The sequence below is a fragment of the Pelodiscus sinensis genome, chromosome 10 (assembly GCF_049634645.1).
Source record: "Pelodiscus sinensis isolate JC-2024 chromosome 10, ASM4963464v1, whole genome shotgun sequence".
NCBI lineage: Eukaryota > Metazoa > Chordata > Testudines > Trionychidae > Pelodiscus > Pelodiscus sinensis.
Genome location: NC_134720.1, coordinates 19013387 through 19029774, shown reverse-complemented (window position 1 = coordinate 19029774; position 16388 = coordinate 19013387). Strand labels below are relative to the sequence as shown.

General features: G+C 38.4%; 1 protein-coding gene across 20 annotated transcripts in view; it reads right to left on the bottom strand.

Annotated features, from left to right (window-relative positions):
- AGFG1 (ArfGAP with FG repeats 1) overlaps positions 1-16388 on the bottom strand; it is a 77660-nt gene that overhangs the window by 15185 nt on the left and 46087 nt on the right. For 2 of the 20 annotated variants that reach the window (XM_075937597.1, XM_075937613.1), the window contains exons 6-14: positions 14107-14226; positions 13375-13446; positions 12060-12272; positions 9617-9800; positions 8758-8837; positions 8341-8433; positions 6116-6163; positions 4502-4660; positions 142-233 (exon numbers count right to left, since the gene is read on the bottom strand). In XM_075937597.1, coding sequence (XP_075793712.1) covers positions 142-233; positions 4502-4660; positions 6116-6163; positions 8341-8433; positions 8758-8837; positions 9617-9800; positions 12060-12272; positions 13375-13446; positions 14107-14226 — 1061 coding nt within the window. The remainder of the gene's footprint in view (positions 1-141; positions 234-4501; positions 4661-6115; positions 6164-8340; positions 8434-8757; positions 8838-9616; positions 9801-12059; positions 12273-13374; positions 13447-14106; positions 14227-16388) is intronic. The other 18 variants (XM_075937598.1, XM_075937607.1, XM_075937605.1 and 15 more) reach the window with 18 other exon arrangements.

Sequence of the window (16388 nt, the reverse complement as noted above, 5' to 3'; positions counted from 1 at the left end):
GAATTATATCTAGGAGATCGCATGCGGCCTTCCCTAATTTAAAACAAAAGTAAGCTGCATGCATATCTAAATTAGATGCATTGTGCATTTCTCTGTCTGGACCTGTAAGAGGACTATTACTATGTAGTAAGTCTCACTTACCATAAAAGGATTACTAGACACTCCAACAGCTGCAACTTGTCCAAACGGGGTTACTACAGGCTTTCCCTGTCCAAATGCAGCAAAACCTGTACCTTGTCAAGAGAAAAAACATTAAAAGTAGCTTTATACAGGTGGCCAAGCCTTAAATGAAGAAAACAATTCCCTGTAAAGCCAACTGCCACCATAGACACACAAGTTAAACTTTTTTCATGGGTAATTTGTCCCTCAAGAGAGGAGGACTAGGTCAAGTCTGGTCCATAATTTAGGTTCTCTAAATATAAATTTTATGCAAAAAACTTGAAGGCAAATTAAAAAAACAAACCGTGAATTTTTTTTCCAATTCCTGTGGAAGCATGTTTTAGAACAACTTTGAGGATTGTCTCCATGCCAAAATGCTCCAAAGTTGTTCAAGTACATGACACTATGTGAAACTGATCAGAAACTTACTAATCAGTTTAACTTCCATGTTCAAACTATTTTCATCGTCTGAGTAAAATGCCAAACATACTAACAATAAAAGCAAAAATTAAGTAATTTTTACAGCTATAAAACTTAAGACATACATTGAGATTCAAAAAAATTAAAGTTCTATAAACCCTTAACATACACCTCGTATATGGTGTCATGGTTTTGACAAATATGCTTAAAACAACCAATCATAGCTATTTACTATTCATTTGTTAGTCAATTCATAACAAGTCTAATTCAAAAATCTTATATCTCTGGATTTTTATTTAAATAAGTTCAAGATATTTTGCTTATCTGTACATTTCTATTGTTGACTGACATCTCTATTCCATTTGTGTACACAGAATTGTTACCCTGAGTGTAATTTCTATGTGAATAAGGGTACACAAAATAGAGTCTGTGAAACTGCCATTTTGTATAAGGGATGTCTTGATCACAAGGGTTGCTTCCTGCCAAAAGAGCAGTGTTACACATGATACTCTACCTATGCACTCATCCCCACATCATGTGAACTCGTCACTACAGTGCTGCACCCCTCACCAAAGCTGCACTCAGCCCTCTAATTAGCTGTACTCAGCCCTCTAAGTCTTTGCACACCACCCTAAAATCTTGCACTCAGCACGTTGAGCCCTTTCCTTTCCTCAGGGCCAATAAAAGGCCTGGGCTGAGAAGAGTTCGGGTTTCTTTGGACCCTTTTGCTCTTTGGGTCCTTAGGTTCCATACCCGTTTTCATTCCTGTCATACTGAACACCATTGGATTAATGGTTTTGTGGTAAAGCCTTTTGGTTTAAACTTATTTGCCACTCACGTGTGGAATCATCCAATGTAAGAATTTTTGGGCTACAGTCATTACATTGGACTAAGACTTTATTAACCATCACCACCACTCATCTTCTGGACTGAACGGATTCACTGACAAGCCATCCATTCCCGTATCCAGGGAGAACCACTATCCAACGATCAAGGATCTTCCAGCAGCCCAAGCCAGAAGGCGAGGATACTGTGTCGAGAGATCGCCCCACTGGTCCTCCTTCGAAGCTTAAAATTAGCTAAGTAGAAGAAGGTCACGGGCGCCGATCGCCTGACATTTTGCAACGTATTACCTTTTTGTATTGGGATGTTTTCTATCTTCTTTAAATCTTGGGATAGGGTGAATTGTGTTCACTACTCCTGTTTTTGCTGTTTATATTCTAAAATACATGGTTTCACCCTAAACCTCATGTGCCTGATTGTTGGATCAGTACAGGCAGTCCCCGAGTTACGCGGATCCGACTTATGTCGGATCCGCAGTTACGAACAGGGCCCTCTCCCTGGTCTCCAGCAGACCAGGGAGAGGAAGCAAAGCAGCGGAGCACGCAAGCAGCGGACAGCCCAGATGCGTCTGGGCTGTCCGCTGCCCGCGTGTTCCGCCGCTTTGCTCTGCTTTGCTCCCGGTCCCCCTGGTCTGCAGACCAGGGGGACGGGGAGCAAAGCAGAGCAAAGCCGCGGAGCCCGAGGGCAGCAGGACAGCCATGGCGCGTCTGGGCTGTCCCGCTGACCCCGTGCTCCGCGGCTTTGCTCCAGACACCTGTGGTACAGCAGCTCGGGCGCTGCCGGTAGGTCCTGTAGCGCCACTCTGGGCGCTACTGGACCAACCCGGCAGCACCCTAGCTGCTTTGCCCCAGGCGTCCTGATTCAACCACTGCTGGTCAGTTTCAGCAGCGGCTGAATCAGGACGCCTGGGGCAGAGCAGCTTGGGTGCTGCTGGGTTGGTCCAGTAGCGCCGAGGAGCGGCGGCGCTACTGGACCAACCCAGCAGCACCCCAGCTGCTCTGCCCCAGACATCCCCAAGTCAGCCGCTGCTGAAACTGACCAGTGGCTGACTACAGGAAGCCCCTGCCCCGGGCTTCCTGGAATCAGCCGCTGATCAGTTTCAGCAGCAGCTGACTTGGGGATGCCTGGGGTTCTTAAGTTGAATCTGTATGTAAGTCAGAACTGGCATCCAGATTCAGCCGCTGTTGAAACTGATCAGTTTCAGCCGCTGTTGAAACTGATCAGTTTCAGCCGCTGTTGAAACTGATCAGTTTCAGCCGCTGTTGAAACTGATCAGTTTCAGCCGCTGTTGAAACTGATCAGTTTCAGCCGCTGTTGAAACTGATCAGTTTCAGCCGCTGTTGAAACTGATCAGTTTCAGCAGCTGTTGAAACTGATCAGTTTCAGCAGCTGTTGAAACTGATCAGTTTCAGCAGCGGCTGAATCTGGACGCCAGTTCCGACTTACATACAGATTCAACTTAAGAACAAACATACAGTCCCTATCTTGTACATAACCCGGGGACTGCCTGTAGTCCGCCGGCGATAGAAATACGGATTACCAGGCGAGCCTCGCTTTTGATTCAGGGATCATTAACACCTAGTTAGAGCGAGTCTAATTCTATTCTAAATTAACGTTATCCCGTTCCCTGTGTAACACAATGGAACCAATGTTTAACCGACATTTAATAAAAACAAATCCTTCCAAGACTAGCTGTAAGCCAGGACTTTTAGTGGTTTTCCAGGAAGAAATTAAGTCAAATCATTGTGATTTTCTACTACATATTTTGTACAAAGTAACAGTACAGAAGCACCATAAGTTACAGCATCTTTTTAAGAGTATTCAGAATTTGAACATTGCCTCTCTAAAGCTAATGCCAACAAATATTGATTTAATAATACTACCTAAGATTGAGCTTTATTCCAATTATAAAGGCATTAATAGGTGTTAATTTACTATATATTTTAGAGTTTATGAATGTCTGTTTGCATGTCCATCCATCTGTGAATGTTTGTTCAAGAATGCGTCCTAAATGGTAAGAGCTAGGACCCACAAATTTGGTAGGCAGCTTCCTTTTATCATTATGTACAGGAAGATCAGGGTTTGGTTGTGCCAGGACAATGGGATGTGCCTGGAATAAAATTGTTTTGCATCAAACTGAAAGGGAGCAGGGTTATAGGGACAGTTATACTCGCTAATGACCCACAAGGAGACAGCAAGCACCCCGACCCTGGTGAGCATCTCTGGCAGGAGCATGGCCCCTGCAACCCTGGCCCACCCCAGGGAGCAGTTGCTGGCCACCTCCATGCTGGGTCATGCAGTCCCTGCCGCTTGGGCTTTCCTCAGGGAGAAGCTGGTGGGTGGGTCACATGGCCCCCACTTCCGCAGGCTGACACTGGACAACATCAGGTAACTCTTCTAATTTAAGATGTCAAGAGTAGACACTTCTTTCTTCCTATTTTATTTGCCCCTAGCTCTTGCGTTAGTGGAAAAAAAGAAAGCAACAGCTGCCTGGTTATTTCTAAAAGTTCAAAGGTTATTCCTTGCCTGACTGTATTCGAGTGCAGTTTTCTTTTTGAACCATTCCTAATCAAAAAATACTTTAGGCAATTTTCTCTGAGTCTCTCTAGCCCTCTCTCCTTTTTAAGGTTTGAGGAAAATATGTTAATAGGTTCCAGGCTAATACAGAAGTGGAAAACGGTCTTCTCTGTATAGACGTTTCAGTAAAAATCTTCCTAAAAAGTCTCACTATAATTTTTTTATCAGAGACTGTAATCATAGTTATAGGAATAACACTGGAGACATTTTGACAAAGATTATATATACACACCACACCACAAAAGACCATGAAGCCCAGTTCTTTAGTCATGCAATTAAATAACTGCATCATCCAAGAAGATCCAAAATAAGGAACATGTACATTAGAAGTTAAGCATTATCTTGGATTTCTAAAACATAGTTTGACCATGAAGTACTGTATACACCACAACTTAGACAAAAATTAATGTCAATTCCTGTCCTCCCTCCCCTTTACATGCAGGAGGTTTACTTTACATAGTCCCATTTTCTCAACCAAGATTTCTGGTATATATGAACTTACCATTTGGTTGCTGAGCAAAAGCAGTCTGTTGTGGGAAAGCTCCCTGGGCTGGGAAGGTAGGCTGTTGGAAATTGCCACTGAAGCTAGTAGGAAGACTGTACGATGCAGGAGTTCCAAATCCTGCAGGCATGCTCATGGACGCTGTGCCAAATGTTGCCGCTGGTAGGGAAAGTAGCATTCAATTACTTTTACATTTAAAAGTAATTTCTTAAGAGTTTACTACAATGCCACACTAAGAATCTAGATAGTTTCCCCAATACCCACACAACTGCTAGTGGGCAGGTTAGTCTCCACTTCCTGTGCCACTGAATTAATTTGCTTAATAGAAATTTGCTAAAATATATGCAAATTGCAATTTAGCTTTAGAAAAATTGAGTAGAATAGTGGGTGTCTGTAAAGCCATTGAACTCTTTTCCATGTTTTACTTCTGCTCAAGTGCTTCCAAACTGTCTCTATTTCTGGTAAAAGAGTTAATATGGAGACCAGTACTTACAGGCAACATCAAAAAAAGTGTGTACATTCAGTGGAAGAAAACATTACTTTTGAAAAAAAGCTTTCAGATTTCCATTATAAACAATGAGATAAAAGTTGTAAAGTCAATCAATCTTCAGTGTTTTAAAAATAACGTATTACCATACTGAGACTCATACAAAAAAATTCCTAGCACGGATTGCTTAGCTTAAAATTCAGGTTATACTTTTTAAAAAAAATTTAAGTCTCATCTGACAGTTACCGAACAGTCCAGAGAACAAACCTGCAGTATGTACACGCCCCAGGCATGTCATCTGAAAAATGCTAACTAACAGCAACACAGTTATGCAAAAAACTAGCAGCAAAAACATTACATCCTTTGGTGTTTACTGGGATTGAGCAGCGCACAGAAGACATTTTGGCATAAACATAAATGTCAGGCTTTTCTGCCGCATGTTTGCTCTTGTTCATCATTCTTTTAAAGTGTTTCAAATTTCAATTTAGCTTTCTTTGGCATAAAACTTGCACAAATTTAATTCTAAATCTCACTTAACTAAAAGGTAAGCTATAGTCAGGAAAGGAATGAGGTTTGTGTGTGTACACTCACATACAAACTCCTTTTAATGGTTACTTAAATTTAAGACAAGTAGCAAGGGATACAAACTAAACAAATAATTGACACAGTACATACAAAGAATGCATTGACGTTACTTTCACAATTTACCATTAATAGCAGAGGATATTTAATACTGCACAGCTATGTAATAGCTTGATAAAACAGCAAACCCAAAACACATTGTGATAAATTGTCCAATGGTTTGGGAATATCCAAAAAACGTCAAACTTGCTACAAACAAGCTTCAAAGAATTAACTTAAACAAGGTTATAAGCATCTACTGACGTGACCATGGAGGCAAGTGATAATGGCTGTGTCTTGGTATAATTTTTTATGTGCGTTATGCAAAAGTCAATTTTTATTTATTTTTTTGAGTGCCACACATCCATGCCCACTCCATTTTAAAATATGGAAAAAACAGCCTACTCAAATTTTACATGCAGAGAATCAGGAAGCTGGCAATAAGCTTTCACAAGCAAGTAAACAATTAGCCACACGAAACTCAGATGCCAAATGTGGCCACCTACCAAAATGAGCGTGAGGAAATATGTGAGAGTGCATTGCTCCTGAGAGGCCTTATGGAAAGCCACAAAAAGACCAAACAATGTCAAATGAATTATATATTGAACAGTCATCTTATACAACTATTTTATATAACAAAAAGTCAAGTGATTAATTAGCTGTTTTAATTTTTTCTAACATCTTTAGCTTTATCAAATGTGCTATAGATCAAGCAGTAAATTATAGATGTTAGCATAATTTCAAAGTCAAATGTCTAATTTTTGTTCCTAATATGCACTCTAAAGCTTATACCAAACCCATTGTTTATTGCATGCATGCAGATATAGCATAAAGCTAAATTATAAGCCATTGTATTACATTCATGTTTGCAGAAAGGTACTTAGGAGAGGATACTGTAATTAATATTTCCTGTATCAGATACTTAACTCAAGGACAGTATTAACTTGTTGATGCCCAAACACTTTCCAAAGGATAGCATGTTTTGGAAGTATGGGGGAGAGAAGTTGGAGAATTTGTTTTAAAGGGTTAACCTGAAAAACCATCTTCATACTTGGGGCTTGCCTACACTGCCCTACAGTTCAGCCTAATGAGGAGTGAATAGCAGCGCACTCAAAGCGCTACAACCTAACTCATGTGGAAGTAAAACTAAAAAACTTCCTACTTCACATCAATGGAACCCTGTCTGAAGGGGATTACATTAAATGTAAACTAGGAGTCTTCTAGGTCACATCTACAGCATCCATTCAGCACTTTGGCACACAGTGCATCTCATACCTGCACAGTTCTAACTGCAGTCAATGAAGGCATATCTGAGGTAACTTCAGAATGCCTCTACTGGGCAGTGAAGTCCAACAAACTCTTTAAAGGCTATAAGTTTTTATGGATACAAAATAGTGACAAATTTCTGAAGACAGTCCAAAGTGGTCCAGATCTTAATACTGGGATGAAATTAAATAAATAAAGGAGATAGTTTTGGTTGCATATCAAAACTTTTAAATGAATAGTATATTAAATGGCAGAATAGTCCAAGTTGCCACATGGGACCAATCCTAAGATTCAGCATTGTAGAGATGGAATAAAATATAATGCTACTAAGTAGTGTCTAAATCCAAGAGCATTGTTTTGGAAGGAGGAACAGCAATCTGATTTTTCAATTAATCAACTAACCATTTTACAATGGCTTCTCCAGATTTCACCTTTTGCCTCATATTTTTAAGATAGCATTTAAAAAGGATTTCTCATCCTAATTGCAAAAAAGGAAAAACCTAAAAATATGAATGGGTGTGGGGTTTGTCTTTGAGGGTGCAGAGAACGGTAATAGCAAGAACGGCTCCATTCATTTAAACAGGTTATAAGTTCTCACAGTGACAGTGCACATGTCAGTTAACTGTTTCAAATACTTAAATATTCAACAAGTATTCTTATCTCAATCCCACTCTGCCTTTCACAGTGGATAGTTTAGTACAATTATAAGAGTTACTGTGACTAACAGAATTTATAGTCCACAGAGAACTACAATTAAGGGGCCCTATAGATACTGTATTTCATACCCGAGTACCCCAAAGTGCTTTCCAAAGTATATACAAAAACTGTTACAGCCAACGCTGTAGTGTAATCACATCTAGCATATAACTGCTACAAGTTGTACACAGCAGGTCAATGCTGTAGTCAATTGAAATTGAAAAGGGAATTTAGAGACAGAATAGTATTATTACAGCTGATGGAAAAAGTTTCCAGCAGAAAAAAAATCTTACATCAGAAAATGGCAAATCATTGAACGCTCCATGAGAACATGACAACAATATAGATGGAAGCTGAACATTTTATAAAACCTGCCTAGTCTGGTTTTCTGCCAGGCTCCTTGGCAGCCCATCTGGTGGGGAGTCTGGAGACAGAAGTCATGTTCAAAGCTCTTGAAAGTTCTAGTACCAATGGCTTCCAGGGTCCATGGAACAAAGGCAGCTTTCCAGGTTCCTCACTAGGCGAGCTGCCAAGAGCCTTGGGAATGTTTTGCAACATCAAAGAGGGACAATTTGGCTATATCTAGTGATCTCATTTAACTATTATGCTCTGTTGCTTTAAAAAAAGTGCAGAATTTTATGTTTATTTGCGCATGACCTATTTTCAGTCACTTCCTATAAAGTTGACACTACTTCGAAAGCTTTGAAATTAAAAATGTATGCTATTGCATAGCATAAAAATGCACTGTACAGTTTGATGTTTTTCTAACCTGTTGCTCCTCGGCTGTTGGTCTGGAATGGGTTTGTTGAAGGTGCTACTGGAGCAACAGGGCCTGCCACAAATGGGTTTGTAGAAGTTGTTGCTGAAAGATTAAGAACAATTAATTTTTAAAAAAAACCTTTACACAGGGTTATACTGATTTACATTTGTTCTACAGATCCTTTGCAAAGTCAAATATAGTCAGAAATAACTTTACGTAAGGTTTAAGTACCTTTTCTTTGTTGGGTACTACAGAGGTTTTTTTAAACATGCTAATATTTTAGACTTGTATAATACTGATTGCACTGGCAGTTTATTTAGTCTAATGACAGTGAAATCTTTAGTATCATACAAATAGGATACTGAACTAAAATTCAGCAGTACATTTGCTTATACTCTGCATGAACATTAGTAACATTTACTATACCTCCAAATGGAGCAGGCACACTTGAAGATGCAGGCTGTGTCTGTGCAGTAGCAGCCACTGGTACTGTTCCAAAAGCACTGCTGAAAATAATTCACATTCAGTAAAGTTAGAGTTGCTCATTCAACAAACATCTACCATTAATATTGGCACATTAAAGCCAAATAGAAAAGGATATTTATGTACAGATTTGAAAATCCTATATAATCCATTTGTTCCAGGAGTTGAATTCCTGATGCCAGTGTCAAAGGCTAAATACATTAGCGCTGAGCAATGGGAAATCCTGCCTGCCAATGGAGGAGTAAGGACAATGAGAAAAAAAAAGAAATAGGCATAAGCTGCCAAGCAAAAGCCACAGGGAAATTTATATTTCCAAGCAAAGTTCCTACAGGTGCTTGCTTTTAATTACTTACTTTTAAAAAAGAAAGACCTGTACATTGCAGATATCCCACTATTCAAAACTAATCTTAACTGTTTAAGGCAATACATTTAAAAAAGCATGCAAGTAATCCATATGGAGGATTATTATCCTCCAACAGAATTTAGTGTGTGCTGACTGGGAAGGTGTAAAAGTGTTTCACTGATGAACACTTGTTTCAATTTAATTTTACAACCTCTAGCGGGCAGTACCACCATAACTATGTTAAGAAAAGATGCAGGTTTAGTAAGGACACTCGTAGACAACTAACTCCTCTCCAGAATTAATTCCCTACAATTTTTAAATTATCTACAACAAAGAAGAACAGCTAAATACAAGCAGATTAAAAAAACAACTTTATTAATGCTTCCATTGGACTATTTTTCTGCCTATATATACAGCTGTCTTAGAGCTAATTACTTAACTTCTAACAAGAAAAAGTACCTGCTAACATTACTGGTGGAAGTATATGCATTACTAGAGGTTGCTGTGGAGCTGAACACACTGTCTAATTCTGCTAGAGCTGCATACTTGTCTGAAGATGCACTTGGCTGACTTGGGGCTGACACAGCAGGACCTGACGGTGCTGTAACTACAGAGCCGAAGCCACCTCCTTGCTCACTACCACCTAGAAAAGAAGACACCATATTGAAGTTTAAAAGGACACTTCTAAAATATGTTTTTCCTATAATCTTTTCCACACTCAAAGAAATGTTTTAATTATTCTCACATCATTTAAGATAATTAAATAAGATTTAAATGCAGCACTAATACAGGGCTCAACTATTGCTTCCCAAATCTCTATTTTTATAAGCACACAGTACCATGCTTCAACAGATCTATAATTCTAAAAACAGCCTCCTATTTTCCACCAATTGTATTATTAAGTCAAATACTCTTGCTTCAGTGAAAAAGACAAATTCATTTGAAACCTTAGTATGTAGTGTGACATCTTTAAAATAGAGCTTTGAAAATTTAGATGGAAACAAGTTTACACACATTTAGAAAGCAATGCAGCATAACAATTCAAGTTACAATGATAGACTTACTCTTACTTAACTATTATCTCAAAAATATCATCATACAGAAACCCACACTCCCAGGGCCTTCAGCCCAAAGGCCATATGCTGGGAAGTATTCCCAAGCCTTCTATATGGTATTTCCACTAAACACTGAATTCATGAGCCATACAGAATGTGTCATATGCCATGCCATATCTTCCAACTGGTGGCTAATTTTCTTTGATGCCCTAATAGGGTAACAAAACTTCAAACCTTGAAAAAAAATGCTACATGATACAGATCCAGAGCATTAGTTTTAAAAAAAATGAAACCATCGACAACCTTACAGAATCTCCTTGTTTCCAAGGATACCTTTTCTCAGCAGATTTCCACTGAGATAAAGATTCCAGAGATTATTTTATAAGCACCAGTGCATGGCATTTTGAAACCAAGAAGTCTAAAGGACTCAAACTTTAAGCGTGTAACAGCATAGAACTGCACTGAGTAATACCACCTATTTTTTGGAATATGGAAGAATATGAACCAAAACAGTTGACAAAGGAGAGTAACTTAAGGATTTTATGCAGGTACACTGTAAGAACAGGGGTAGTAAGTCACCTCATGATACCCTTAAGTAAGATATTAGTTCAGTGAAACAATCTAGCAAGCATGCACCAAAACATGCAGGAGCAATCAAAAAATTGGACAACTTGTGGTTAAAAGTAGGGCATTTTTTAACATCTCCTTTCATAAACATTGCCAGGTCAATGGCGATACAAATACTGAGCGACTCTTGACTGTGCACCTAATAGATCTGTTCTGTATTTGTGTTGAACACAGATATAACAGCAATGTTTGTTAGAATAGGTTCAAATTTCATCTTTAAAAACAAAATTCACTGCAGACTTAGTTATGGAGCAGCCAGTATTGACGTCGCACTTAGACAAGCCTCAGGATGAGCCATTATTCTACACTTATGGGGAAAAGGGGGGAAAAAAAACAATCAATGCTCCAGAGATCGATCTTCTGGGGTTCAATTTTGCAAGTCTAGCAAGGACTCGCTAAATCAAACTCTGATGGCATCCCCATTGACCCTGGTACTCCACGAGGCTGCAAGTAGTAAGGGAAGCTGACAGGAATGTTTCTCCCATCAACTTCCTGCAGTGGTGAGGATGGAGAAAATTAGATTCAAACTACATCCACTCCAGCTACTCAATTCTCGTAGGTAGAGTTGCATATCTTAAATTTATCGCAGTATAGATCTGGTCAGAGAGTTAGTCGCCCACGGCCCTCTTCAAGACTGTTAATATTCTTTCCCTTAAAGTTGTACAAAGTCATATACTGTATCAGTTTTGCTTAAGAACTGATATACATGACTTAAACTTGCCCTTATAGTATGCTGGACTAAATCAAACTTAAGTGACAACGAAATTCATGTTTCACTCTTGTTCAATGTATGATTAGTGTGTACATGAAGCTAACCCATTTGATTGCAAAGACAACTTTTACTTTAGACCACAGCTGGTGTGATTAAATATATGAAGTTCCACACTTCAGCAGTAGTACAATATTCGGGTTTCTGTATATTAGAATACTCATCACTAGGAAATAATTTTGTTGACAACATGAAAAAACCTTTTGCATGATATCAAAAACCCATGAGCTTTTTGATAAGTGCTATTTTGCAAATGACTGCATAGATTAAAGCATTTGCTTTGTTACAAGAAGCAGCACAGCAATACAGAAGTTTAAAATGTGCACTTGTTAAGTTAATTAGAATAGACCATTTAAAAGCATGCTTAATATAGTTGGCTATCATTCTTGACAGCCACAGCCATCCTCCTAAGGAATAAAAAAGTAGAACAAGTCAAAGAAAAAAAACTTAATACCTTGCCCTGTGCTGAAGATATTATCTAAATTAGCAAGAGCTGCATATTTGTCTGCTGACTGGAGATTCTGTTTATTCACTGCAACTTTACTGGCAGCAGTTGCTGTTGTGTTGCTCTGAGAAGCATTGAAGGCTCCAAAATCAGCACTGGAGGATTTGGGGAAGTTATCAAAGTGAGCAAAATTAGCATTCACTGATCCAGCACTTCCACCTGTAACAAAATAAGTTAAACATGGATACTTTAAAGGTATAGGAAAGTCTCTCCAAATTCTCTTGGTGGCAATATCATCCCACCTCTTGGTGGTTACACCAGAAAGTAACACCACTTTTGGTTTTTATCCCACAGACTAGCTAAAACCCCTCTCACACTCAAAATTAATTGTGAATGATCAGAATGAGCACATTTATCTCTATGAACTTCTAAATCTGAAGCAAACACTGAAACTTCAATAGTTTGCAGACACCACAATCAGCTCTTGCAAAACTGTTTCAGTGTAACACTGTCAAGTTAACTCGAACACCACTAATATTTAGCTAGAAAAAAATAGCTTTAATTTTATAAATCCAAAATACAGCAACTCAAATTTTCCTGCTGTAACAATCCAGCAAAGTACATACAAGTTGCTTTATTTTCCTCAACAGTGTAATATGCTTGACCATTTCAGTAACCACTGCAGGCAAAAAAAGGTTAGCCTGAAAGTCCAGAGGTAGCACAACAGGATACCAGGCCAAGGTTCAGAGAGACTCATTCAGTCCTTTCTCCTTCCTCCCCCTTATGTCATGGCTGCACTCAGACAATACAGCCTTGAGGAGGGGAGATAAAGGAAAAGAAAAGGGATCAGAGAGCCCTTCTTCCAAGGAAATCACCCCCCCTCCCCCCAGCATTAAATATGCTAAAATAAATTAAACATATATTAGAACTTACACTATGATCTGTAATATAGCAGTCAGTTTGAAAGCTCCAGGTTTTTAAATGTGTGCAACAAATTTTATGTTTAAGTCTCTAAAAAGGTATATTTAATTTATGAGCTTCCAAATCTTCTCTGTGGACAGAGGGTTTTGTTAATATGTACAAATCAAATTAGATTTAAGATGAATAGAAAAAAGTGTATGTGTACATGCATGCACACTTGGAGGAGAGCTCAGCACGTATTAACTATTAATACACCATCAGCAATTTGATATGTTTAAATGCAAGCACAGACATAAGCAAAAAAGTCGGACTGGTGAAAATATATTTAAAGGCTGGAACTAAATCAAACACACAATTACAAAAACAAAACAAGCTAAGTTTCCTAGTCAATGGAACTTACTGTGTACAGCCTGGAGAGGGAAAGCTGAAGTAAATTCCCCAAAACTGCAGCTAGATGAAAGCGTTCTGAACGCTGGACAGCCAGAAATTGTGAGAGAGGGATTACAGTTAACATAAGGAGGGAGAAAAATTAAAAAAAAGTTTAAACGACACCACATTTAAAAAGGAAAAGAGGAAAAGAAATCATCCAAAGAAATAGACAAACAGCAACTGAGAGTCCAAGTTAGTTAAGTGTGACCAAATTAACAAGAAAAGCAAAATAAGAATTTAGCAATAGATCCTACACATGGAATATTCTGAGTAGCTAACGTGCATTTGTATGGTAAATACATTCAATACTTGCACCAGTCTGGTCTGCATTATTGAACTTTAATGAAATGTTCTCTTGGAAGATACAAGCCACAGATAAATGTGATCTGATATTCAGTAGTATCAATATAGTTCTATTCAGGAAGCCTACAAATATTTCATGTGTAGGGCTAATAAATTACCATGTCACAAATTAAGAGACTTCCCAAAAAAAGCCAAGAAAAATAAAAAGTAACACAAAACAAAAACACACCGAACAACCAAAGAGAAAAAGGCATTCATTTTGAGTTTCCCCAGAGCTTCAGATTATGATTGTGTTAAAGCAGGCAGGTGCAGGAAGTGAATTGAACTGAGGTACTTTCTAACTTTTATGTCTGGATTACTTTGAATTAAAGATTAATCAGAAATGCTAGTAGTAGTCTACCTGTATTTTGGGGCTGAAAAGGAGACTGACTTGCTGTGGGGAAACCTCCAAAATTACTCGAACCACTAGACTGTCCAAATGCATCAAAGTTTGCAAAACCTGCATTTGCAGAGTTCTGCGCTGTAAATTGTAAAGGAACAAAACATGTTAATGGGTATGACAAACAAAAACATATGTATTAACTGAAGTAAATTATGGCTATGTTGGTCACTGTTATGTCCCGCCTCAAGCACAACCTCTCTTTTTATAAATGAAGCATCACATTCTTTAGTAAAGTATAACTGCAGCTAATGGCGACATACCCATGTTAGCTTTAATCTAGCAGGCATAGCTAGCAGTGAAGTTGTAGCAGCACAGGCTGGGGATACTTGTCAAGTTTGAGCAAAACCAATACTAGGCAGCTTCACTGCTATTTTTAGATAGTCTACAAAAGCTAGGTTAAATCTAGAATGGGCATGCCTAGTCAGTACTGCAATCACACTTTCTACTGCAATGTAGACATACAGTATCAGATTCATCTTAAACAATACTAGCACAGAAAGCTTGGAAGATCAAATTTGTAATTAGTAAAAGCCAACACCCACACACAAAGTTTCACTTTTCCAAACCATTTTCTAGTGAAATGCCAATGTACTTGGTAGGCTACTTGACTCCTGTAAGTCTTGCTTGGAAATGTGAAATATGTTCACTCCGAGGATGTATTTTTACAGCATTTAAAATGTCATGTGTTGATATATGAACTACAACACTGTTACAGAATTTAATCATCACTATTTAGTCACCTACCCTGTCAAATTTAAAACCAAACAAAAAAAATAAAATCACATTATAGAACATGAAGCCAAACTAAGCAATTAAAAACAAACAAAAATGTAAGATGCCTTCTTTTGCAAAACAGCATTTATGTTTATTTGGCTTTTTTGCCCCCACATCCAGATATTGAGAATATTGGACAACAAAAACTGCACACCAATCAACATTATGAGCACAGAGTGAACCTGAAAAAGAAGGAAATTTAGAATTAAGACACCCATTGCCCTCAAGCATTCCCTTCATGTCATAAGACCATGGCTGTGGAGTCAGGTGCTCAATTCCCACTGAAAATTAATATGAACTGAGTAACCTACTTATTGACCCTTTGAAAATTCTAGCCACTATTTACACTCAACAATGTACAAGTAATAATGACCAGAGGGGAATCCCAACACATGAGTCTATTTTAAAATGACTAAGTTGATCTAAAAGTCTCAGTACATGAATTTCTGCTGGTATACCAGATGGGAATGGGTTCTCTGGAGATACTGTGGTATTATCAGATCAGTGCTTTCAATTTGCCAGAGCAAGTTTTCATAAACCCCAGGAAAAAAAAAGAAGCTACAACAGAAATGCTGATGCCTAAAGTATAGTTGTTCTGACAATTCCAGCTATGAAAACAAAGTTCTCTTACAAAGTATAAGAATTGTGTAACAAACATCTAGACTGCATATTTAGAAAGTGAAGTTGTATGTAAAAAGAAAGCTTCATATATATTAAACACTACTAGTCAGGACAATGCCAAAATACCCCCTTCAGGAGGTTTGCTTTATTTAAAGCCACCTATATAGCTACCCATGACACAAGGTCTGAGTTGTCAAGTAAAAGGAACAATACAAGTGAGAATGTTGGTCCAACTTTTGTTGAGGAGTGAGACAGAAGTTAGTCTGATCAAACTATATGGCCTCATGTGCCTTGTGTTACTATTATCCGAGGACTGATATGGCTACACCATCACTGCATAGTGAAAGAAAGGCATACTTTGTCAAGTTCAGCTGTGAAGCTATCACATTTGTTCAAAGCAGAACTACTTTATGGGGGAATTGCATATAGATAAAATCACATTAATTATTTCCATCAGACATAATGTCCATCAGACATTAAGAACAGGTTAGATAGACATCTGTCAGGGATGGTGTAGACGGAGCTTGATCCTGCCTTGAGGGCGGGGGGCTGGACTCGATGACCTCTCGAGGTCCCTTCCAGTCCTATTATTCTATGATTCTATGATTCTATACACAGCTACAGACTTCATCTCCAGATTGTGCAAAAGCTTTGTTTTTATCAGTGCCTGGCTAAGATGGAAGTTATGATGAAAGGAAGCAGACTCAGGTTCAAATCAATACAATTAGTATGATGTCTGCTTTGTTAAGGCATCTTAGATAACGCTATACATGCTGCTTGCCCTCTAGAAAAGTTCCTCTTACCAAATGGGGGTAAGAAGCTCTCAATTTAGGATATTTATGCAT